Here is a 24,318-nt window from a genome sequence, read left to right as displayed (position 1 = left end):
TGGCATTTATATGGGGTTTATCTTTCGCCTTTTTGCAAACGACATGATAATTTGTAACTATTTTTAAAATATACCCTTTTAAATATAATGATTATTATTTGACATTTTGTTTTTAACATATACCAAAAAAAAGGAAACATAGTACGTACGTATATCCATATGCAAAGAAGAGATCAGTAAATCCAGGAACAACTACGGTAAAAAAGGAGGCAAATAATACAAACAAATTCAAAATATATTAAAATACTTAATATAAGAAGTAAATAAAAAATAAAAATATGGTGGCAGGTAAAAAATCACCTTCGCCCCTAAAACTTAGCGATGTATTTGCACAAGAAACAAATCAGGTAGCATCAAAAAATGAAAAACATAATGCAAATGGAAACAAGGAAGAATGTAAGGAAAATACTAAAAATATATTAAATAAATATAGAATAACTGAATCAAATAAAAATGGAATAGTTAATATGCGTATAAAAAAAGGATTTTATATGAATAATAAAAATAATAATATAAAAACTAAAGTTAATGAACCAAATGGAATAGAAGAGGGACAAATTTATAATAATAGTGACATAAATAATAGTACAAAAAATATTATAAATAAAAAAATATATAAAGAAAGTAATTTACTAATAGCAAATGGAGCCTCGGGATTAATTGTACATAACGGAATAATATGTCTATCCAAAAAAGGAAATCAGTTATTTATTGTATCAAGCCTTAAAAGATCATATTGTATTTATGATCCACATAAATTACGAAAGGCATATTCTTCGGGTTATTTTTCAGAAGATATAAAAAATTTATATATTTTTAATGGTTATGTTTATATTATTTTTAATAAAAAAACTTATAAAATAAATGATACTGAAGAAAAAAAAATTTTTAATATGGATTGTCATAAATATAATATTATTGATCTATTAATTGTCTCTGATTATTTATTAACATATAGCAAAAAGGAAATAATCATTTGGGACGATTCCGAGAATGATGAATCTCATTTTGTGACAGATTCGTATAGTGACGAAGATTCTAGTTATGAAGAAAAGGAAGAAAAAGAAGAAACGACAGAGGAAAAAAAGGAAAATTTCGAAGAAATAAACGAAACAGAAGTACCTGATGCAACAACGTTAGATAATGATGATTTGAAAAATAAAGAAAATAGTTTTGAGAATAAAAATTATCTTTATAAAAGTATAATACTTTTTGATGACGAATCGAGCACTGAAATAAATAAAATTATTCATCCAGATGGATACACAAATAAAATTTTAATATTAACAAATGAGAATAAACTATATTTATATAATATTAATAAAGAAAAAATAATACATGAATACAATTGTATAAATAATTTGAATTTGAACAATTATAAACATATTAAGCTAATGTCCAAAACAAATAAAAATGATGAAATATGCATAGTAACAACCAAAAATGAATTATATATAATAAATATTGAAAAAGATGAAATAATATATTCAAAAAATATATATATGAATGATGATTTAATAAGTTGTGTTAATTTTTATAATTATAAAGAAGATGGAGAAATGGTATCTATTATTTTATTAGGTACTGAACATGGGAAAATTCTTATGATAAATGAAAAAAATATACAATATTTTACATTAAGAAATGTCCATGATTATGTAAAAACGATTTTAGTTGCTCCAAATGGATATATATATAGTGCTGGATATGATAACAAAATTAATTTATTAAATTTTAATAAAAATTTATTTACTCTAGAAATTATGAAAAAACGAAATAGCTGTGTTGGAATTGTAAACAAAATCAAATATTTAGACGATGAAAATTATAAATTAATTGTATCAGCAAATTTATCAAATTCACTAAATGAGGGTAACTTATTTATAATAAGTCCAAATAATCCTGAACAAAATAGAGAATTCTCATGGAGTAAAAAAATAAAAGCTTTAAATAAAAATATAATAGATTTTGACATTAACACTAATAGACATTATGATTGGAATAACATTTTAATATGCTTGGAAAATTCTGATCGTGTTTATCTTGGGTCTTCTTATAAAAAGGTGATAGAAAATGAATATTTATCTTTACCACTTGAAGTTATAGAGAAGGCACAAAGAGATTTAAATGTTGGTAAAAAAAAACAAAAAATGAATAAAAACAGCATTGAAGCTGATGAATCTGATAATGATAAAGAAAACATACTTTTGCTAGATGGAAAAATTACCGTGAAGAATGTCATTAAGCATGTAGAAGAGGAATATAAAATATATGATGAAAATAATAATGATTCTGAATATTTGTTTAATACAAAAAAAAAAAAATATGCAACTAGTGTATTAATATCTACTTGTGGACATATAGGTATTGTTGGTTATAATGATGGAGAGATACATTCATTTAATATACAATCAACTACATATCGAAGTGAATATAAATTAAATAAATATTCAATTAAATCTAAGGCGCATATAAATGGAGAAGTATTAAAACTATATTTATATGGTATTAATCATTTTGTTTCTGCTGTAAATTCTGAAGAAGATACATGTTTGAGGGTATGGAATATATATACTGGTGATTTAACTTATACATATAATATAAAAAATGAATACAAATTAGAAGAAAATAATAACTCTGAAGAAAATATAAAAATTCAATCATTTTATCACTATAATATTCTTACAGTTGCTTGTTTATCAAATAACAATGTCCTTATTTTAGATATTGAACAAAAATGCATAACTAGAAAATTGAAATTTTTATTTTCAGTTACAAATGTAACATTTAGCAAAGATAATAGATTAATTTTATTTGCATTAGATAATAAAGCGCTATTAATATATGAAATTATATCAAATACTTTTATTGATTATTTATTATTTAAAAATCATATTATATATATGATATATAATGATATAAATTTATATACAGCTCATCATAATAGCCAAAATTTTATTTATTCATTTACAAATAAAAATTTGTTTAATAATAATAATTATGTTGTTAATGATTATAAATTATTTAATGCAATGCCTTTCGAGCAATTTTCAGATTCAGAAAATGAGAACAATAGTGAACATCCTTATCGCACTTGGAATTTAGATGAATTAACTATGAATACTGAAAACGTTGAAAATGATACTACACATTTGAATTATTCTGAAAATGATGAAAATAATTCCAATTTAAAATCAAAAGATAAACATAATTATATACATGTAATACAACCATATGTATCTAGCGAAAACCAAATTAATAAAAATTTATTAACAATGTCAGGATATACTATATCAAAAATAGCTTATTTAATATTTTTAGACAAAATAAAAGAAAATTGTAGGGTTGAAGAAAATGTCAAAAAAAATGAAGATATTCCTTTTTTTCTTAGTGCCAAATTAGATAGCAACAATAATAATATAAACAATATAGAATATATTGATGAAAAAGAAGATGAATTTTTAAAAAATATTACAGAAGAAAATCCTAATAATGATCAAATAGAAGACCAAACGGTTGAAGAAATAAACTCTAATAATAAAGAGTCAGAACAAAATGAAAATGAAATAGATAATAAACAAATTATTACAAAATCCGTTAAAAAATCTAAGCGCATAACAAAGAATATCAAAGATGGTATCATTTGCTCAAAGTTGCAAGAAATGATTGGAAAAACAGAGGAATCTTATAATGGTAAATAACTATATGATTATTAATATGTCGAATAATAGATAAAATATTTCTTTGTTATATTCTACATACTATTTTTTCATAATAATTCCCACATTTAATATACCCTCCTCATTTAATTCACTTTTTCATTTATCCATTTTTAGAAACCTTGAAATATTTAAAGAGTTTATCACCATCAGGAGTTCATTTTAATATTTTATCTCTAAGTACAAAAAAAGAGGTAATTATATATACAAATATTTATTTAATAGTGCCACATTCAAATTGTTTTTTCCTCTAGATATTTCATTAATATATATGTGGGGATTATAAAAAAATAATGTTTGATCATAATTCATCCTTTTTTCTTTTCTTTGATTTTTATTTTTTTTGCAGCTTGAAAATATGATGAATTTCTTTATTTATCATGTAAAGACAAATGACAACATAGACCTAATCCAATCATATATATTAATATTTTTAAAAGTAAGAAATTCATAAATATTTACAATTTCATTATACACTTGCAACTTATTTCCTTAATTTGTATGTTTACATTGTAAAAAAATTAAATATAACCTCATATTTTTCTCGACAATTTTTCTTAATGTATAGACACATGGTAAAAAATTATTGAAAGCAAAGGAAAAAAACTTACAGAATTCCATAAGAGTATTACTCCAAGAAGTTCAAAAAAGCTGGTCAAGCGTTAACGTTTTATTTGAAAATATTATTTTTTTTATAAATTTTTTAACAAATATTCAAATGGAATAATTATCCAAATTGAATTTCAATTAAATATATATATATAATTTGGTATATACCAACTTTTTCGTAATTTATGTCAAATTTTTTTTTATTATATTTATGCTTCAAATCTCTTTTAAAGTAGGAAACATAATTTCCAAAGATCTAATAAAACTCTGAAGGAGCTTAAAATTTATTTCAAAAAAGTTATAAAATTATTTTGTATAAAATAGCTATTTTTTTCTCTCTCATGCATATTACCATATGTGCTTATTTATTCAACAAAAATCGTATTAATTTAAATTTGTTACATGTAATAAATGTTTGCATGCTATTTTTTATTTTAAACTATGCATATCTGCACTTTGAATTGTTTTATGTAGACCTTTCCCTCATTATTTTATGAAATTAACAAACTATTTTGTATTTACCGTAATTTTGTATTTTGATACACTTATATGCTTACCCATATAGATATATATATCGATAAGCTGTTTAATTGTTATCATTTAAAAAAACAAGATAATGCAATGGTGAGTTATTACTATTATGTTTTTTGTTCTCAAGGAAAATTATAACAATAATTTAAGCATATTTGATAAAAGCAATATAATTCAATTAAATTACTAGACAAAATGGTGTATAAACTTATATATATTTAAAGAATAATTAATATATATATATATAACAAAAAAAATATAATAAAAGGTATCTCTACCTAGTTGTAATACCACATCTTCAACTAATCCATCTCAAAACAAGTGCATATATAGTTGTGTATCTTAAAATGTGTCTTCGTTATTTTCTAACAAATTAGTTTTCATGAAATTCTGATGTACTAAAAAAAAAAAAGTAAAAAATTTTATATCAACTATATGAACAATTATTAGCATTGATTAAAGAAAAAGTAGTACATTCCAAGAAACGTATACATGTATAAACATATGTGTACATATTTTATTTTACATTTTTGTTGGTCCTCATCTATTGCTCTTTGAATTTCTACCAAATCATGACTTTCGGGATTAAACCTAAAATTATAATATTTCATACATTAGTTATATTTTTTAAATATCATATAATTCAGACCAGTTAACCAATCGGAATACCACTTAAATAAATAGGAAAAGTAAAAAAACAAAAAAAATTGCAATAAGGATAAATAAATTACGTACTTGAAAATTTTCGAGTTTAGCATTTCGATTTCAATCAATGGTTCTTCATTATAACTAAATTAAAAAAATGAATTATTCCATATTTAATTAAAATAATACAACATCATGAGTATAGAAAATAATATATATACACATAGATGCCACAGTGTAATATTTTAGTGTGATTAAGTGCTTATTTTGTTTATTTAATATTACTCGATTAACTCTAATTTATATTCTAAATTAAGAAATTTGTCCTTTTTCTGCTTCGCCTCAATATGATGTATTAATTTTCTGCAATTGTCATTGTATACCCCACATGGGTTATACTTTATTTTAATACGTTTTATATATGCTAAGAAATTTACTTTCGGGAAAAAGTTAAATTTAGGCATTATATTTATAAAAATTGAAAAAGGAAATATTAAAAAAAAAACATAATACATGCATAGGTACATATATATATGCCATACGAAAGGATTACACTTGCATGGTATTAAACCCATATAAAATGTAAAAATTGTTAAGGAAATCTACCGAATAACGAAAAACATAATTCCAGGTAAAATATCATAAAAAAAAAAATAATAAAATTGCTTAAAAAATTTGTAATATTATTTATAGTATTTTACACAAAAAAATAAATTAATTAAACTCGTATGCAAATCGCCTCATATTATACCCATATGGATGACATTAAAAATGAAATTCATAATATTTTAAAAAGATAAATTTTTTACATAAACAAAAAAATTTATGTATTTCGAAATTTCTCCTTAAATTGGAGAAAAAAACATATATAGAGAGAAATATACACATATATATATATTGTGTTCGCTTTATTTTGCATGACTTTCTTATTGCCATTCCTTAGGTTCAATAAATTTTGTCATATTCTTAAATCGATAAATATTATATATGTATATACACCTAGAAATACAAATGCTTATATATGAATTTGTTTACATATTCGCTTTCATACAATCAAAATTTCCGTAAAAAAAAATATATATTTAGCATTCTCTCTAATTAAAAATTTGCAAAGAGACTTTTATTTAATATATTCATCGAATTCATATGTGCAACATCAAATAGTGTATATAGAAATGTATTAGTAAAATTTAAATGATTTCTGTTTTGTATTTTTTAGTTAAAATATTTGAGGTACTATTATCAGAGTCGTAATTTTTCGGCGGGGAATAATTAGATCTCTTTTTTTCGAATAACGTAGTGCCAGATTTTTCTAAATATTTATGCGTTGAATCATGTGACGGCCAATCACTTTCTTTCTCCTCTTGCCATAAATCAACTGATTTTTCAGATAACATATCCATCGATTTTTGCTCTTCTATATCTGTGCTTTTTTTGTTCTTTTTGAAAAAATCCCTTATATCAAGATTTTTTCTGTTACTTCCACTATTTATCAGTGCTTTATATTCAGATGACCTTCGTCTAATCTTAGGTGTATTCACAAGAGATGTTGGATACGATTTATTAGTATCATTTGTTAAGTCTAGCATAAATTGATCAAATTTACTAACTTCTTTTACATTTAGTGAATCTTCAGTACCATTTAATGCTGTAGTTAGAGTATTCCATTTTCTGTTAATAATTTTCCAAACAACTTCATCAATAGTATTTTGTGCAACTAAGTAATGTATATTTACTGTATCATGTGTTGTTCCAATTCTATGTGCTCGATCTTCTGCTTGTATCATTTGCCCAGGAACCCAATACAGTTCTCCAAAAACAACAGTATTAGCTGCTGTTAAATTTAAACCTACACCACAAGCAGTAATAGATAATAAAGCAATTCTAATTTTTTCATCACTTTGAAAATTTTTAATATATATTTCTCTTTTATCTATTGGTGTTAAACCATCGACTCTTATAAAACCCAGTTTTTTTTCTTTTAAAAATTCGTCGATTTCATCCATAACTAATTTATGATGACAAAATAATAAAAATTTAATATCTGCATCAATCAAATATGTAATATATTCCTTTATAGCTTTAACTTTTGCATAACCAGTCATTTTAAATAATTGAGAAATTGTTATATTTTCTTCATCATTATTATCGCGATTTGAATTAAAATCGTTAAACCTAGATAAGTTAATATTATCAAGATCATTAATATTTATATTTTTTTTGCTTTCTAATTTTTTAGAATATATTAAAATTTCACTCAATTCGTTAGGAGGTATTTCAATAGGAATTTTTGATCGTAATTTGTCTGGTAATTCCTTTAACACATCTTTTTTTAACCTTCTTATCATAATAGTGTTTGTTAAAAATAAATGTAACTCTTCAGTGTGCTTACAACCAACATATTCTATTTTTCTAGTGTATATATTTTTATCTTTATAACAATATCTATCACAAAATTCATTATAATTAAATAAATTAGGTATTATACTAGAAACTTGCTCATATAATTCTGATGGCTTATTTAATGCAGGTGTACCCGATAATAATACACATCTTTTTGCACTTTTTATTATAGGTACTATTGCTTTAGTTCTTTTTGAAAAAGAATTTTTTAGATAATGTGATTCATCACAAACAATACATTTATATTTATTTTGATACTTATCATTTTTTGTAATTAATTCATAAGAAATTATAATCATTTTAGTATTACGAGGTATATCCATTTTACCACTTTTTATAACACATATTTCGTTTTCTTCAATTAAATGAGGTAGCCATCTTAACGCCTGATCTTTCCATTGAAATCGAATAGATGATGGACATATTACTATGAAAGGCCAATCTTTGTTATAAAATGCCATTAAAGCTAATGCTTGTAGTGTTTTTCCTAAACCCATTTCATCACCTATTAATACTCTTCCATTTTTTTTTAGACCAAAATGTACTCCTTCTTTTTGAAAATTTTTTAATTCTTCAGATAATTTTTCACCTAATAAGTTATTTAAATTATCATAATGTACTTTAGTATATGAACACATTGTATTCGTTAATATATTTGCAGTTACTTCAGATATTTTTTGGGGTTGTGAAAATTTCGAATAATTTTGAAAACATTTTAATAAAAAATTAGGTATACTATGTATACCTCCTAATATTGTGCATTTCTCTGCTAAATTATTTAACACATATTCATATTTATCTGATTCAAAAGTTACACAAGAATAATTATTAATCTTTTTTAATGTTGGATTAAATTCAGATAGTATTTTAAAAAGTTCTTTTGGTACAAAATTTTTAAAATTGGAATATTTTTTATTATTATTGTCTTTTTGCACTATTTTAAAGCTATCACTGTTGAATATTTCAAACGCCACAATTATATCTAATTCAGGTTTATCCTCCTCCTTATTATTATTATACCTATTGGCTATTTCGTTCATTATATTTTGCTCATAAAGCTTGTGTTCTGAACTATTCATTTTGTTCACACTGTTTTTATTATCATATCCATTTTGTTTGTAATTGAAATTTCCATTTGTGTTTTTATCAGTTTTATATTTATTTCCATTCCCATAATAATTATCATTTCCATAATTGTTGCTGTTCCCATATTTATTACTATATTCGGTGTACTCCGTATTTGTATCTCCATCATTTCCACCTTGTTCTTCTTTTCGTAAAACATAATTTTTAAACTCAATTAAAGATCCTGTAGGATTTTCAAGATTTTTAACCCATGTTACATAGGATTTATGTTTTTCAAAAACTTCTTCAAATGTCTTTCCTTTATATTTCCCGAAATTAAATGTCTCCATTTTTTTTTCATATATTCTCCAATAAATTATAAATTATCAATACCCAATTTTATAATATTAAATTGGATATTTTATATTATCACCTTTTCAATGCACAGTTTATAATGTGCTTCCCTTTATTTTTCTCTTCCAAAATATGCCCCCCAAATATGTATATCACCAAGGATTTATTTCTTTAGTCTGAAGTCATTAAAAAATGGAAATTAAAATATTAATTTTTTTTTTAATAAATCTCGGATTAAGTGTGTTATATTCTTTTTGATTTATTTTACAATTTTATGCGTGCAAGAAAATGAAACTTGCTGTGTAAAAACATTTTCTTTGCATTTTTTAAACTTTTTATTATTTCCCAGCCCCTGAGTTCAAAAGCTTTTTTCCTTTTGATTTCCAAAAAATAATTAACAATTATATATACATATTATATCCTCAAGATATCGCTAATATTGTTTAAATCCCTTAAGACATACGCGTAATGCATATATGCATACAAATGAAACTTTTCAAAATTTTGGAGTATTAAAAACGAATATCAATTAAGTATGAGTTTGCTTAATATTTTTTTAATCACATTTAACAATTCCTTTAAAAAATAAAATTAAATAAATTCTTTCAAAAAATTTTATGTAAATATTCCTTTCGTATTAATTTAATGCATTAATGCTGAAATTAAAACTTTATGCATATTTATTTTATTTATATATAATTACATTTTTTTTCCTATTTTACTTTACCTTATGTGACAAATAATCACAATATTAATAAATTATATATTCAGACAGCGAAATTAAAAAATATATTTTTTTTAATTTAAATTATATATTTCTTTTTTTCTTAAAATTTTATTTTTCTTACTATATATCATTTAAAAAAAGCCAATTTCTCTTTTAAGATGACATAACAAAAATATCAAACTGTTAAAAATTATTCTTAATGATTGTTTATATTTTATAAAAAAAAAAAAAAAAGTAAAACATCCATTAATTTTTATCACAATAATCATATTTATGCAAAACTATTATGGGATAATTTACACAAAAAACAACATACGAAAAAATGCATTTTATGTAGGTAAATTCACAAGGAAATAAACTCTTGTGATCTCTATAATGTAGCCTATTTCTAAAAATAAAATAATGTTTACAAATAACCGGATATATAAAATGAATTAATGTAAGAATAAATTAACGAATAAATAATATATGCTACTTTTGCTAGTATGCAAAAAAAAAAATTGCTAAATACACATTGTAAAGAATACGATAAAATTTAACTTAACAATGTCCAATGCATAATATTGCTAGGAAGAACAAAAAAAGGATAAATATATATATTACTTAACAAACATATCACGCTCGTTCCATTTTTGCTGAATTTTCGAAATATCAATGTTCATAAGAATTTTAAAATCACTATACAATTCCTTGTTTAACTTTTTTGATATTATATGTGCTAATAAAAACGGTTCCTTAAATAAATTTTTATCTTTTTTATACAGATTGGATAGTTTCATATATATATATTTTGTGAAGAAAAATTTATAATGGTGAAAAACATGCCAATAATATACTGTCGAAACGCAGAAAGAACCCAAATGTAAAACTATGATATCTTTTTCGATATAATGTTTTGAGGAATTCGAAAAATTGTCACACACATTTTTTAAAACAAAGGATAAATTGCTATCTCTATCATTATTATTACTTGTGAAAAAACTATATGTCGTTTTCATTTTATGAGATTCTTTCTTTTTTTGGAATCTTTTCTCATCAATATCACCAGTATATCTATAACCTTTTGATTTTTCATATTTATTTAAATAATTTTGAATATATTTTTCATGCTTTTCAATGACATGACTGTCTATAGTAGTTTTTGTATCAATCTGTATTAGCAAATTATTATAAAGTTTTTCATTCTGATTTTTTATAAATAACTTATTTGCTTCTTTAATTTTACGCATTTTAGTATCATCCTCAAATCTACTATTTGAGATTTTTGCCGGATCTATTAAAGTGGTCAACCCTATTTGACCAAAGTATTCATAATTGTTAATTTTCATGAAATTATAAAAAGAATTTTTCCATAAATCTGATGATTTATAGAATGGCTTAATAAAAAATACGGGACATGCATATGTGAGTTTTCTATTACAACAACTACAATATGCATTATTATATTCTAAATGTGATATAAATATATTTGCATAGTTCTTTAAAATATTTTTAAATTGTGTATCAAAGGGATGCGACTCAAATTGATCTCTTTTTGATAATATTTTATTTTCAATTTTTTTTATATAATTTTCATAATAATTCTCATCTTTAATGTTTCGAATTTTGCAAAGGGTTTTTAAGAAATCATAATTACTATAACCTTCTTCATTTTTTGCATGTTCATATAAATTAGCCATAATATCATTATTTAATATTTTATATATAATATTATCGTTTATTTCCTTTTTTATTTTTTTTTTTTCATATTTTTTCTTATAGTCAAATACATAATCTCTATCATCATCACTCGATCTATTTATCAACAAATCCTCTTCATCAAATTCATTACTTTCACCTTCTTCAAAATTATAAATATTTTCTTCATCTTCACTATCATTTACATAACTATTATTATCTTTACTAGATTCAGTATCTCTTAATAATGTTTTCCCCTCCAATAGGTGCTTGTTTTTATTATCTGTTTTTAAATCTTCGATTTCAAAAACTTGTTCGTTATTTTCTTTACATATATTATTATCATTATTTTCGTTTTCTTCTTTGTTTTTATTCACTATTTCGAGATCGTTACTACTACAAGCAGTATCACTATCGCTATCACTTAAGACATATTTTTTTTTTTTTTTTTTAGCTTGATTATCTGTTTTTCCCCCATTTTGGCACTCATTGTAATTATTATCGGAACGTATTTCCTTTTCTTCATCTTCTTTTATACTATTTTCTAAATCGATTATATTTTCGGATAATTTTTTAAGATTTTTTTTTTTCTTCTTCGTTGCACTACCACCTTTTATTGTTTCGTTTTCTTCTTCTTTGTCTGATTCTTCAGAATTATTAAAACATTCATGTAATGACTTTTTTTTAATTATTTTGTTATAAATATTTCCATAGTTTTCTTTTAACCGCATTTTTGCATTCTTTACATTTTCTGAAATATGAAAATAATCACTATCATATTTCAAATTCGGAGATAGTAGAGATAAAATAATAAATTCGATGTACAGTCTCATTGTTTTTTTTATACTTAGAGAACTGCATTGAAATTTATTATCATTCCAATTTTGTTCATTAAACAATTTCAAATGTAATTCATATTCATATGAATGGTTATCATCATTACTATTATCTTCATATTCTGATCCATCATCATAAAAGCTATTTTCTTTGCTATTCAGATAATGACTATTACTGTAAAAATCGTCGTTCTGTGAATTATATGAATCATCAATAGTGTTGTAATTATATTTTTTGGGGGGTGTTTTCTTTTCTTTTTTCCTCTTCTTATTATATTTTGATATTTTCTTTTTTTTATTTCGCATTTTCCTATTTATACTATCACTATTGTCACTCGAACTACTTTTCGTATTATTTGTTGAGGTCTCTTTCGATTCGGTTTCACTAAATAAAGTTATTACTGGAATGCTATTTAATAATTGATTATTATTTTGTTTTTCTTTGTTAATTTTTTCGTCAGAACCATCTCTAATTAAGAAAAAGTCTGGAGAACCAAGATAAGCAATTTTTTCATTAATTTTCTTCTTACCATTACTACTACCACTGCAACTATTTGTGCTATTCCGACTTTTATCACCTTTATCTGTAAAATATTTATTGCTTTCTTTTTTATCTTCTATATAAATACACTTAGTTTGTTTAGTATAACTATCATTTTTAATTAAGGATTTTATATTTTGATTACAATCATTGTCTAAGTTACACAAATCAGTATATTCTTTATAATTTTCATCCTTTAATTCTGTTGCATTACACATATTATCCTTTTCCTTCTCTTCGTCATTTTCGTCTTTATCTTCTCCTTCTGTATTTTCTTCATCTTCTTCGTCGCTGTCAATTTTTTTTTTTTTTTTTTTTCTTCTTTTTCCGTTTTCCTTAATAACTATATTATCATCATAAGCTCCATCAGAGCTACTATCAGTATTTATTATTTTTTTCAATCGATTTTTAGTTTTTATTATACTTTTATTTAAATCATCATCATTTAATTTACTTACATTTGTTATATTCAGTCCCTTTGTTAAAGCATATAATTTTTTTTTTCTCACCCCACTACTATTTTTATCAACAAATTCCTTTTCCTTATGCTTATCATTGTCTTCTGCACAAACACTTGAAGATTTTTTACTATGAACTGAATGTATGTCACAATCACCTTTTAATTTTGTACTATGATAATTGATATTTATCATATTTTTAAGAATATTATATCCGCAAAATATATATTATCCTATATATTTACATTTATTTATGTATTTTGGAGGAATGTTAACTTATCCATAATTTATATATTTTTTAATATATTACCCTTTTTTTTTGCTAATCATAGTTTCTATTTAAAAGTTATTAAAAAGGAGAGGCAATAAATTCGAAAAAAAATAAATGATAAAATTTGAGATTCTATTAAAAAAAAATGAAAAATTACTCGTTAAAAAAAAAATAAATAAAATAAAACCTACAAATAAAACCGTATTATAAATAAAAATATAATAATGCAACGAATAATATAGCAAGTAAAAAATATAGCAAGTAAAAATATAGCAATAAAAATATAGCAATAAAAATATAGCAATAAAAATATAGCAATAAAAATATAGCAATAAAAATATAGCAATAAAAATATAGCAAGTAAAAATATAGCAAGTAAAAAATATTTGTATTCCTTTCCCTTCCAACACCCAAAAGAAGAGTAAAAAAAGGAAAATGCTATTTATGTAGCTACAAAAAAGGAAACACACAATATGATAATTTAAATCGAAGTACGATCTAATAATACATTAATATATATTATATATATCGTAAGTATGGCAAAGTCCTTTACATGCATTTATACATATATATAAATACGTAACACAAAGAAATTTAATTTACAATATGGCTAAAACATGCCATGGAATATTTTTTTTAATATATTAAATCGAAGGCAAAATAAAAAAATGTATTATATATAAAGTTCTTTAAATGAAGAATAATATTTTAGTATACACACAATATGTTTATTTATATATTGCACATTTTTTTATTACTACAATCTTCATATACTTTAATTAAAGTAATAAATAACTTCACAACCAATTACACTTATTGCTATATCATTATTACTACTTCTGTTTTTCATTTTTTTTGGAAAAAAATATATTATAAAATGTTTTTAATTTTGTATATTTTGCTAATACAATTCTTTTACTTTTTATGAGTACTATTTGTATTACTACCCGTATTATATGTGAATAACAATTAGATAATATGGTACGACCCATAAATTGTTTTTTGTTCTTTTTTAAAGGCCTATACAGGTTATAATAACATTTTTCAAGTTACTAAAAACAACAGAATATTTTCTTTATTCTTGAACAAGTATAGACTCACAAACTTCAAACTATATTGTAAAAACCAAACACTTTTCTCCACACATATATATTTATATTATATTGATTTATATATCAAAATTGTTAATTTGGTTGATTTATGCTGAAAATAAATCATGCAGTCAATTTGATAGTTTATGGAGAATGCAAAATTTTTTCCAACAATACATTGCCATGACCCAATGTTTTCATTTTTCAAATTTTCTTTTATATTTAAATAATCGTCATCATTTAAATTGTCTTTATTTAGTAGCTCATCATTATCACACTTCATTTTTATCTGACTTGCTATGTCTTTCTCGAACTTATTTTCTTTAATTGCCTTTAAACTTATTTTGGATATTTTTTCGCAATTTTCGCTACTCATGCAAATACCTTTTATTTCGAATAGGGAAGAATATTTTTTTTTCTGTGCAGACTCCATTTTTTAAAGGTGTATAAAAATCAGCATTAAATAAAATATTTAAAATTATAAAATTCAACACATTAAAATATAGAAGGATTATACATAACGAAGTGGTTTATATGTAATGTAAAACGAATAAGGTAAAATAATACCAAACTTTAATAAAATTTATTTTTTTAATAAAAAAATAGGGTATATAGATATTTTTTATACTATTCCAGTTTTATATAAATAATCGAAATATTCCCATATTAGTACGAATGTGTATATTTTTATTATATTATTTAAATTTTCCTACATAAAATACAATCAAATAATAAGAAACGAGGCAAAATCATAGCTTGTCTCTTGTGTAATTAAATTGGAAATAAAAAAAAATGCTATTATTAAAAGAGACATACAAAGTTAATAGACAAATATTTCAAAATATATGAATAAAACAATCGAAAAATGCAAAAGAATAAGCAAATATACAAAAATAAAAAAATAATATAATATCCAAATTATGTTAACTATAAATAATATGATTTAAAAGAGAGAAAACAATCTTTATATTAAAAAAATAAGAGTATAAATCCGCATATGCACATACATAAAACATTCTTCCACTATCTTCCTTCTTTGTATGATGCATATTTTTTTATAATGAAATACGAGTATTAATATACAGGATTAAAATAATTTACATTTACAAAAAAAGAAGAAACAAATATATAAGCATGAAAAATATAAACGGTATTATTACTATTAAAAAATAGATATATAAGTACTTATCTATATAATTGTGTACACTAAACTAAAACGCTTAAGCATATACAACTATAAATAAGGTGATGTTAACTATATAAATTTATATTATAAATCATCGGAAATTATATTCATTTAATTTTTACTAATATTTTTATACAATTGTTTGTATCTTTATATGTTAAATATACTCTTTATGTATTGAAGTCTTCTACTAAGGGGGACATAATTTTGTATATTATTTTTTTGGGCTGATAACCATATTTTCAATAAATTTATAAAGGGTGTACCTTTTTTTTGAAACGTCAAAAGTATACGGATTCTTAATAAAATATCCTTTTTCACAAATTTTGTATTTTTCCATATATACTCTATCAATGTGTTGAATTTTTTTTCCATTATATGCTCTAAGTTAATATTATCACCTTTATATTCTTCAAACCAATTACATAACAAAACGGCAATTTGTTTTAAATCAGTATCATAGCTATTTAAATTATTTCCCATATAATCATAAGAAATAGAATCGATGATATTTTTTTTTAATTCACCATAATCATGTACGTCATTTTTAAATATGCTAATACATAACTCAACAAATTCTTTATTTCTGTCTGTTGTTATCTCATCCTGAAATAAATATTTCAGTGCCTCCTCTAAATACTTTTTACTATCTTCATTTAATAAATAATTTTTATTCATCCATTTTAGTTTTTTCATATTAAATACTATAGAAGATTTATTTACCATATGTATATTAAAGTGCTCTATAAGTTCATCTAAGGTATAAAATTCTCTAAAAGTAAAACATAATAAAATATATTATACATAATGTTAAAAGAAATAATATGAATTATCCTCATGTGTATAAAATTGAACATATGTGTGTAATATTCTAAAATAATTTATCTCAATCAATATTATAAACAATCAAATTACCTCGTCGAAATGGGGCTCCATCCAAGAGTAGCCAAATAATTAACAACACATTCTGGCTTAAATCCTTCTTCCCTAAAATATAATCATATGAATAATATAAACCCAATCAATATAATTCAATATATATTACTTACACTAAACCATAGATCAACCAATGAAAATAATATATGTGACATTAACATGTATATAAATATATGTACCTTAAATTTCTAATTAAATATTCATTGTTTCTCTTGCTAATTTTTTTTTTATCTAAATTTGTTATAACAGGTATATGGGCATAATAAGGGATTTTCCCATTTAAGGCTTCTATCACTAATATTTGTCTGCATAAATGTGAAAAAAATCCCATGTTTTATTTATCCATTTATTTATTTGTAATATTACATATCATTTTATAGTAATCAAAATATTAACATACATATATCTTTATAACTTACTTGAATGTGTTGGAAATATGTTCAACCCCCCTTATAACATGAGATATTTTCATTAAATGGTCATCTACTGAAACTGCAAAATTATAGGTTGGTAAAAAGTTACTTCTTAAAATAATAAAATCTTCGTCTACAATTTCTTCTATATTATTTTTTAAAATGTCGTTTAGTACAACTTTTCTTCCAATTGGCGATTTAAATCTTATTGCATATAATTTATTTTCTCCTAAATATTTATTTATAGTATCATCATTTAGGTGTCTACATTTCCTATCATATATATACTTTTTTTTCATAGCTTTTGTCTGCAAAAATTGAGAAAAACAGCTCACAAAAGTTATTGTATACCTGATTGATGCTTACATTTGTATATATATGCACTTTTTTTTAGTTATTATATAATTATTGGAATACCATTTCCTTTTTTTCATTAAGTTCATCTTTTGTGCAAAAACAATAATAAGCTTTTCCTTCCTTAACAAAATCATGGGCAATTTTTCTAAAACGGTATTATAATGCACATTTTTCAAGTATTTTAAAATTGTAACTTTCCAATTGACTATGAAGTGATATATATGCAGCCATACATGCTATCCCATATTATATACATGCGTATATAAATATATTTTGAGTAGCTTTATTAGCGTCATAATATGTATAGGCGGTTATTGAAAATGATAGATTTATCTTTTTTTATTTTCACACTTACTTGTATTTTTCCATATTTTCGGATTGTTTATATGGCCCTTCATCCCAATCCAAATTCATCCATCTGTTATTAATGTTCAAAAAGAAGTATATGTATGGGTCATAAATTATAAAAAAATATTTTTTTTTTTCAAAATATAACTGAATATATGCATTATATATGTAATCATTGTAAAATTTTCTTTTTTGAAGAGGTAATTTTTATCATTTTTTACTTTAGATCCTTAATTATTTCACTCAATGAATCCTTTGTATTTCTATTCGTGTCTGTGTCTTCCAATCGAAATATCACTTTTCCATTCATCTGTTTTGCCAAAATATAGTTATATAAAAATGTTCTACACCCCCCTACATGTAAAAATCCAGTTGGACTTGGAGCAAATCGAAATCGAGGTGTATTTATAGGCGAATCGCCAATTTGATTATCATATTTTTTACAAGCGCATTTGTTCTTATATTTATAGTTGGTTGTTTTAATATTATTTAATATAAAACTTAAATCACCATTTTTATAATATAATAATCTTACTGGCCATTTTTCATTGATTACGAATTCAGACTTAAACTTACTTTGTGATTCAGTTGCGCAACTTATAAATACGCTAGCTAAAAGAAAAATTAATTTCATATTTAAGCATCATACCACTTTTTCCTCATTATTAAAAACAAAAATTACTTAGAAAATATTATAATATTATAATATTAAAATATGTTATCATATAAAAAATCAAATATATATATAATAATTAATAATGGAAATAAAAATAAAATAGCTAAATAATTACATATATATTGACAAAAAAAGCAAGGATAAAATACCCCAAATATAATTATGTACAAAAATATTAACTATAAATAATTCTATTGTAAATCCTTATAAATTATCAGTAATACTTCAAAGAAAATATTCATACAAGTCTCTATAAAATTAAAATTATTTTACTGATACCAAAATAATCAATACATTTACCATCTCATGATTTACATTTTTAACAGCTTTATAGTATATAATATTTGTGTGTAAATTTTTTTTATGTATTATGTTATTAAAGAATATTATAGGGGCAATAATATATTCATTTATCATACCTTAAAATTAAATATGATGTTTCTGTTGGTTTAATACGTTAATACTTATATAAATAAACACATTGCAATGATAGTCTTTATGCTAACATACTAAACATATAAATACCTTTATCAAAAAGGATTGTAATAAAAATTATTATTTTGTTATTTATAATAATATATAAAAACCTTATTAGCGTAAACATTTTATAATTATTAAAGGACAAATTTCGAAAGCAAAAAAAATAAAAAAAGACATAACCTCGAAACAAATAAGTATTATTCTAAGACCTTGTGACCAAATTTAATTCATACTATTAATAATAAAAAATATTTAAATAAAATATTTCCTTTTTTATAATAAAATATATTTTTAATTTCTATTTATTTAACAATTTTTAAAGTTATATTCATATGTATATATATCAAGAAAAAACTCACATATATATATAAATGAAGTTTTCTTTATTTAAATATTAAAATTTTTTATTTTCTACTAGTATGTGGTGATGTAGGGAAAAAATATATAGTGTAAAACTACTACCGTATTTATGTAAGGGGCATTTGTTTCACTTAATAAATTGTAATTTAATTATGTTTTTTTAATATACTTGTATTTATATAGAACATATATATTTAAGAAAATATACATATATATATATATAACCCAATTGATTGCACACAAATATATGTGTATAATATGTAACTCAATTAAGTGTTAAAATTGTTTATTTTTTTGCTGGTGCTTTGGCTGAGACAGCTCCGGGTTCTTTCTTTTCAACAGATTTAATAATACCGACGGCAATGGTTTGTCTCATATCTCTAATAGCAAATCTTCCTAATGGTGGGTACTCAGTGAAAGTTTCAACAACCATAGGTTTCTTTGGCTCTAAAGTAACTAAAGCTGAATCTCCTGATTTGATAGCTTTTGGGTTTTCTTCAACAACTTTTCCTGAACGTTTATCGATTTTAGAGTCGATATTTAAAAATTTACAAGAAATGTGGGATGTGTGACAATCTAAAACTGGGGTATAACCGTTTTTGATTTCACCAGGGTGATTTAAGATAATAACTTGTGCTGTAAATTTAGAGCATCCCTTAGCTGGTTCATTCTTGGTATCTGAAGCAACGTATCCTCTTTTAATTTCTTTAACTGATACGTTTTTAACGTTAAATCCAATGTTATCTCCTGGTCTGGCTTCTTCTAATACTTCTTTGTGCATTTCAACAGATTTACATTCCGAAACAACAGCGGATGGAGCGAAGTTTAATACCATACCAGCTTTTAAAATACCAGTTTCAACACGACCTACAGGGACAGTACCGATACCACCGATTTTGTATACACCTTGTAATGGAATTCTTAATGGTTTGTCATATGGTCTTTTGGGTGGTTCCATAGTATCCAAAGCTTCAATAAGGGTTCTTCCCTTATACCATGGGGTTTTATCTGATTTTTCAATTAAGTTATCACCTTCAAAACCGGATATTGGGATAAAGTCAACTTTATCGGCTTGATATCCTACCTTCTTTAAGTAATCCTTAACTTCCTTCTTGATTTCTTCATAACGATCTTCTGAATATTTAACTGTATCCATCTTGTTAACACCAACAACAATTTGTTTAACTCCTAAAGTAAAGGCTAACAAAGCATGTTCTTTGGTTTGACCTTCCTTGGAGAAAGCACCTTCAAAACCACCAACTTCAGCTGGAACAACTAATAATGCAACATCAGCTTGAGAGGTACCAGTAATCATATTTTTAATAAAATCTTTGTGACCTGGTGCATCAATAACTGTGAAGAAATATCTTGGGGTTTCAAATTTCCATAAAGCGATATCAATAGTAATACCTCTTTCTCTTTCGGCCTTAAGTTTATCTAAAACCCATGCATATTTGAAACTACCCTTTCCCATTTCAGCTGATTCCTTTTCGAACTTTTCAATAGTTCTTCTATCAATACCTCCTAATTTGTAAATAATGTGACCAGTAGTTGTGGATTTACCACTATCGACATGCCCGATGACGACTAAGTTAATGTGAGTTTTTTCCTTTCCCATTTTTATAAAATTTTAATTTATTTATAAAAAATATATATTTTTTATATATTTATTTTATATTTTATATTTTGAAATATTTTTAAAATTAAATTTATTTTTTATTATATACTTTAAAAATGGCAGTTATTAAAAAATAAGAATAAAATTATGATTATTTTTAATTGGTGTTTTTATGTTTTTTTTTGTTATATAATATTAAATTTTAATTTGGAGAAAATGTTTATTGTATTCGTTATAATAACATAATATTTATTTCATTTAAATTTTTAGAAATACACGTATATATTTTTTTTTTTTCAACTCTATACATATGTACTTATGTGTATAAATTATTAAAATAAATAAAAATATTATAAAATGCATATAATGTAGGAGATAAAATATATATCAATATTTATACAATGTCATTGCAGGTGTAAAATCCTCGGAGTATAAAAAAATAAAATGGATTATTTAAAAAAAAGGTACTGCATAAAACATTTAATTTGATGTTTGTAGATGAGTTAAGCTTAATTCTTTTCGAGCTCTTTATGCTTAAGTTTACAATTTAATATCCGTACTTTAAGTATTTTTTGTAATATCCATGATATTGTGCTTTAAATGCTCACCCCTCAAAGCACCAGTAATATTTTCATCCACTGAAATACCATTAAATTTTTAAAAAAATACTATGCATATAACGTTATACATATAAACGTAAAACACCATGTAAACCAAAAAATATATAAAAATTTGTAAAAAATAAATATGCACTAAATATAAGCTACTTATGCATAAAAATTAAAGTGCCCTTTATTAACTAGTCGTAATTATTTATATTTCTATGTTATAAAAAAATCCTCATATAATAATATAATTAATATATGTAATATTTTTTTTATTTTATAATTTTAATATAAAATAATATATAAATTAAAAAAATAAATATAATTGTTGTGAAACAAAAAACGTAATTTTTTTCATTCGCCTTCAACATTTAAATTTATTTTAATATTTTATAAAATATATATACTTTGTGTATAAATATATAAAAACATATATTTGTTTATAATTAAATTAAAATTTTGTAAAAATGGGAAAGGAAAAAACTCACATTAACTTAGTCGTCATCGGGCATGTCGATAGTGGTAAATCCACAACTACTGGTCACATTATTTACAAATTAGGAGGTATTGATAGAAGAACTATTGAAAAGTTCGAAAAGGAATCAGCTGAAATGGGAAAGGGTAGTTTCAAATATGCATGGGTTTTAGATAAACTTAAGGCCGAAAGAGAAAGAGGTATTACTATTGATATCGCTTTATGGAAATTTGAAACCCCAAGATATTTCTTCACAGTTATTGATGCACCAGGTCACAAAGATTTTATTAAAAATATGATTACTGGTACCTCTCAAGCTGATGTTGCATTATTAGTTGTTCCAGCTGAAGTTGGTGGTTTTGAAGGTGCTTTCTCCAAGGAAGGTCAAACCAAAGAACATGCTTTGTTAGCCTTTACTTTAGGAGTTAAACAAATTGTTGTTGGTGTTAACAAGATGGATACAGTTAAATATTCAGAAGATCGTTATGAAGAAATCAAGAAGGAAGTTAAGGATTACTTAAAGAAGGTAGGATATCAAGCCGATAAAGTTGACTTTATCCCAATATCCGGTTTTGAAGGTGATAACTTAATTGAAAAATCAGATAAAACCCCATGGTATAAGGGAAGAACCCTTATTGAAGCTTTGGATACTATGGAACCACCCAAAAGACCATATGACAAACCATTAAGAATTCCATTACAAGGTGTATACAAAATCGGTGGTATCGGTACTGTCCCTGTAGGTCGTGTTGAAACTGGTATTTTAAAAGCTGGTATGGTATTAAACTTCGCTCCATCCGCTGTTGTTTCGGAATGTAAATCTGTTGAAATGCACAAAGAAGTATTAGAAGAAGCCAGACCAGGAGATAACATTGGATTTAACGTTAAAAACGTATCAGTTAAAGAAATTAAAAGAGGATACGTTGCTTCAGATACCAAGAATGAACCAGCTAAGGGATGCTCTAAATTTACAGCACAAGTTATTATCTTAAATCACCCTGGTGAAATCAAAAACGGTTATACCCCAGTTTTAGATTGTCACACATCCCACATTTCTTGTAAATTTTTAAATATCGACTCTAAAATCGATAAACGTTCAGGAAAAGTTGTTGAAGAAAACCCAAAAGCTATCAAATCAGGAGATTCAGCTTTAGTTACTTTAGAGCCAAAGAAACCTATGGTTGTTGAAACTTTCACTGAGTACCCACCATTAGGAAGATTTGCTATTAGAGATATGAGACAAACCATTGCCGTCGGTATTATTAAATCTGTTGAAAAGAAAGAACCCGGAGCTGTCTCAGCTAAAGCACCAGCAAAAAAATAAAAGCTTAATTATATAATGGTTTTTACACTTTTATTATATTACGTGCATTAAAAGTTTTTTTTTATATATCATATTTTATACATAAACTTTTTATTTTTTTTCAACAATTAAAATGTTGAATTAAGTATATTTTATATATTTTTGTAGTTATTATAATAAATAATGCAAACATATGTGAATATATATACCTATTAAACACATTAATATATATATAAAGAAACGCACGTTAATTGTAAAGTATTCTTATGAACTATAAATTAATTTTAATATTAATAGCTTCATTATTATTATTTTTTTTTATTATAGCTAGTAATAATGGTTAAAAATTTAATTATCAAATTTATTTATTTTTAAATAACAAAAATAATGTATAGAAAGAAAAACATATAAACAAATATAAGCAATGCGACAATATTTTCATGAGCATTGTGCATAAATTGTATTTATTAAATTTTATAGAAATAAATATAGCTTATAAAAAGTTTTTTTTTTTTTTTTTTTTTTTTATACATTGAATATTAATATACAAGACAATTTTCGCTAGTTATAATATCTTTACTAATATATTTGTTTTATTTTTTATTCATTGTAATGATAAGGTAATAAGAAAATT

General features: G+C 23.5%; 8 protein-coding genes across 8 annotated transcripts; 2 read left to right on the top strand and 6 right to left on the bottom strand.

Annotated features, from left to right (window-relative positions):
• Positions 1–278: 278 nt before the first annotated feature.
• Positions 279–4,446, top strand: PY17X_1135500 (U3 small nucleolar RNA-associated protein 21, putative; the record flags this gene model as incomplete). Its single annotated transcript, XM_022956576.1, has 4 exons — positions 279–3,693; positions 3,837–3,913; positions 4,069–4,158; positions 4,288–4,446. The coding sequence occupies 4 exons, from the start codon at positions 279–281 to the stop codon at positions 4,444–4,446; spliced, it is 3,741 nt and encodes a 1,246-aa protein (XP_022812458.1).
• Positions 4,447–5,201: 755 nt separating this feature from the next.
• On the bottom strand, positions 5,202–5,968 carry PY17X_1135400 (conserved protein, unknown function; the record flags this gene model as incomplete). The annotated part of the gene is made up of 4 exons (XM_022956575.1): positions 5,202–5,257; positions 5,386–5,450; positions 5,595–5,648; positions 5,790–5,968. The coding sequence occupies 4 exons, from the start codon at positions 5,966–5,968 to the stop codon at positions 5,202–5,204; spliced, it is 354 nt and encodes a 117-aa protein (XP_022812457.1).
• Positions 5,969–6,694: 726 nt separating this feature from the next.
• On the bottom strand, positions 6,695–9,322 carry PY17X_1135300 (DNA helicase, putative; the record flags this gene model as incomplete). Its single annotated transcript, XM_721325.1, has 1 exon — positions 6,695–9,322. The coding sequence occupies one exon, from the start codon at positions 9,320–9,322 to the stop codon at positions 6,695–6,697; it is 2,628 nt and encodes an 875-aa protein (XP_726418.1).
• Positions 9,323–10,652: 1,330 nt separating this feature from the next.
• Positions 10,653–13,760, bottom strand: PY17X_1135200 (conserved Plasmodium protein, unknown function; the record flags this gene model as incomplete). Its single annotated transcript, XM_718648.1, has 1 exon — positions 10,653–13,760. One exon carries the CDS (start codon positions 13,758–13,760, stop codon positions 10,653–10,655), a length of 3,108 nt encoding a protein of 1,035 aa, XP_723741.1.
• Positions 13,761–14,994: 1,234 nt separating this feature from the next.
• On the bottom strand, positions 14,995–15,360 carry PY17X_1135100 (dynein light chain, putative; the record flags this gene model as incomplete). Its single annotated transcript, XM_718647.1, has 1 exon — positions 14,995–15,360. The coding sequence occupies one exon, from the start codon at positions 15,358–15,360 to the stop codon at positions 14,995–14,997; it is 366 nt and encodes a 121-aa protein (XP_723740.1).
• Positions 15,361–16,263: 903 nt separating this feature from the next.
• On the bottom strand, positions 16,264–18,801 carry PY17X_1135000 (glutamate--tRNA ligase, putative; the record flags this gene model as incomplete). Its single annotated transcript, XM_718646.1, has 7 exons — positions 16,264–16,885; positions 17,029–17,100; positions 17,229–17,354; positions 17,469–17,770; positions 17,880–17,964; positions 18,175–18,237; positions 18,389–18,801. 7 exons carry the CDS (start codon positions 18,799–18,801, stop codon positions 16,264–16,266), a joined length of 1,683 nt encoding a protein of 560 aa, XP_723739.1.
• A 1,168-nt stretch (positions 18,802–19,969) lies between these two features.
• Positions 19,970–21,301, bottom strand: PY17X_1134900 (elongation factor 1-alpha, putative; the record flags this gene model as incomplete). The annotated part of the gene is made up of 1 exon (XM_718645.1): positions 19,970–21,301. The coding sequence occupies one exon, from the start codon at positions 21,299–21,301 to the stop codon at positions 19,970–19,972; it is 1,332 nt and encodes a 443-aa protein (XP_723738.1).
• A 1,072-nt stretch (positions 21,302–22,373) lies between these two features.
• PY17X_1134800 (elongation factor 1-alpha, putative) lies at positions 22,374–23,705 on the top strand (the record flags this gene model as incomplete). The annotated part of the gene is made up of 1 exon (XM_725118.3): positions 22,374–23,705. A coding segment is annotated over one exon (1,332 nt), but the record flags the coding sequence as incomplete, so codon positions are not given.
• Positions 23,706–24,318: the final 613 nt, after the last annotated feature.

This window comes from Plasmodium yoelii (genome assembly GCF_900002385.2).
Source record: "Plasmodium yoelii strain 17X genome assembly, chromosome: 11".
NCBI classification, from domain to species: Eukaryota; Apicomplexa; class Aconoidasida; order Haemosporida; family Plasmodiidae; genus Plasmodium; species Plasmodium yoelii.
Note: the sequence above shows the minus strand (reverse complement) of the source record. Positions and strands in the feature narration are given on the sequence as shown.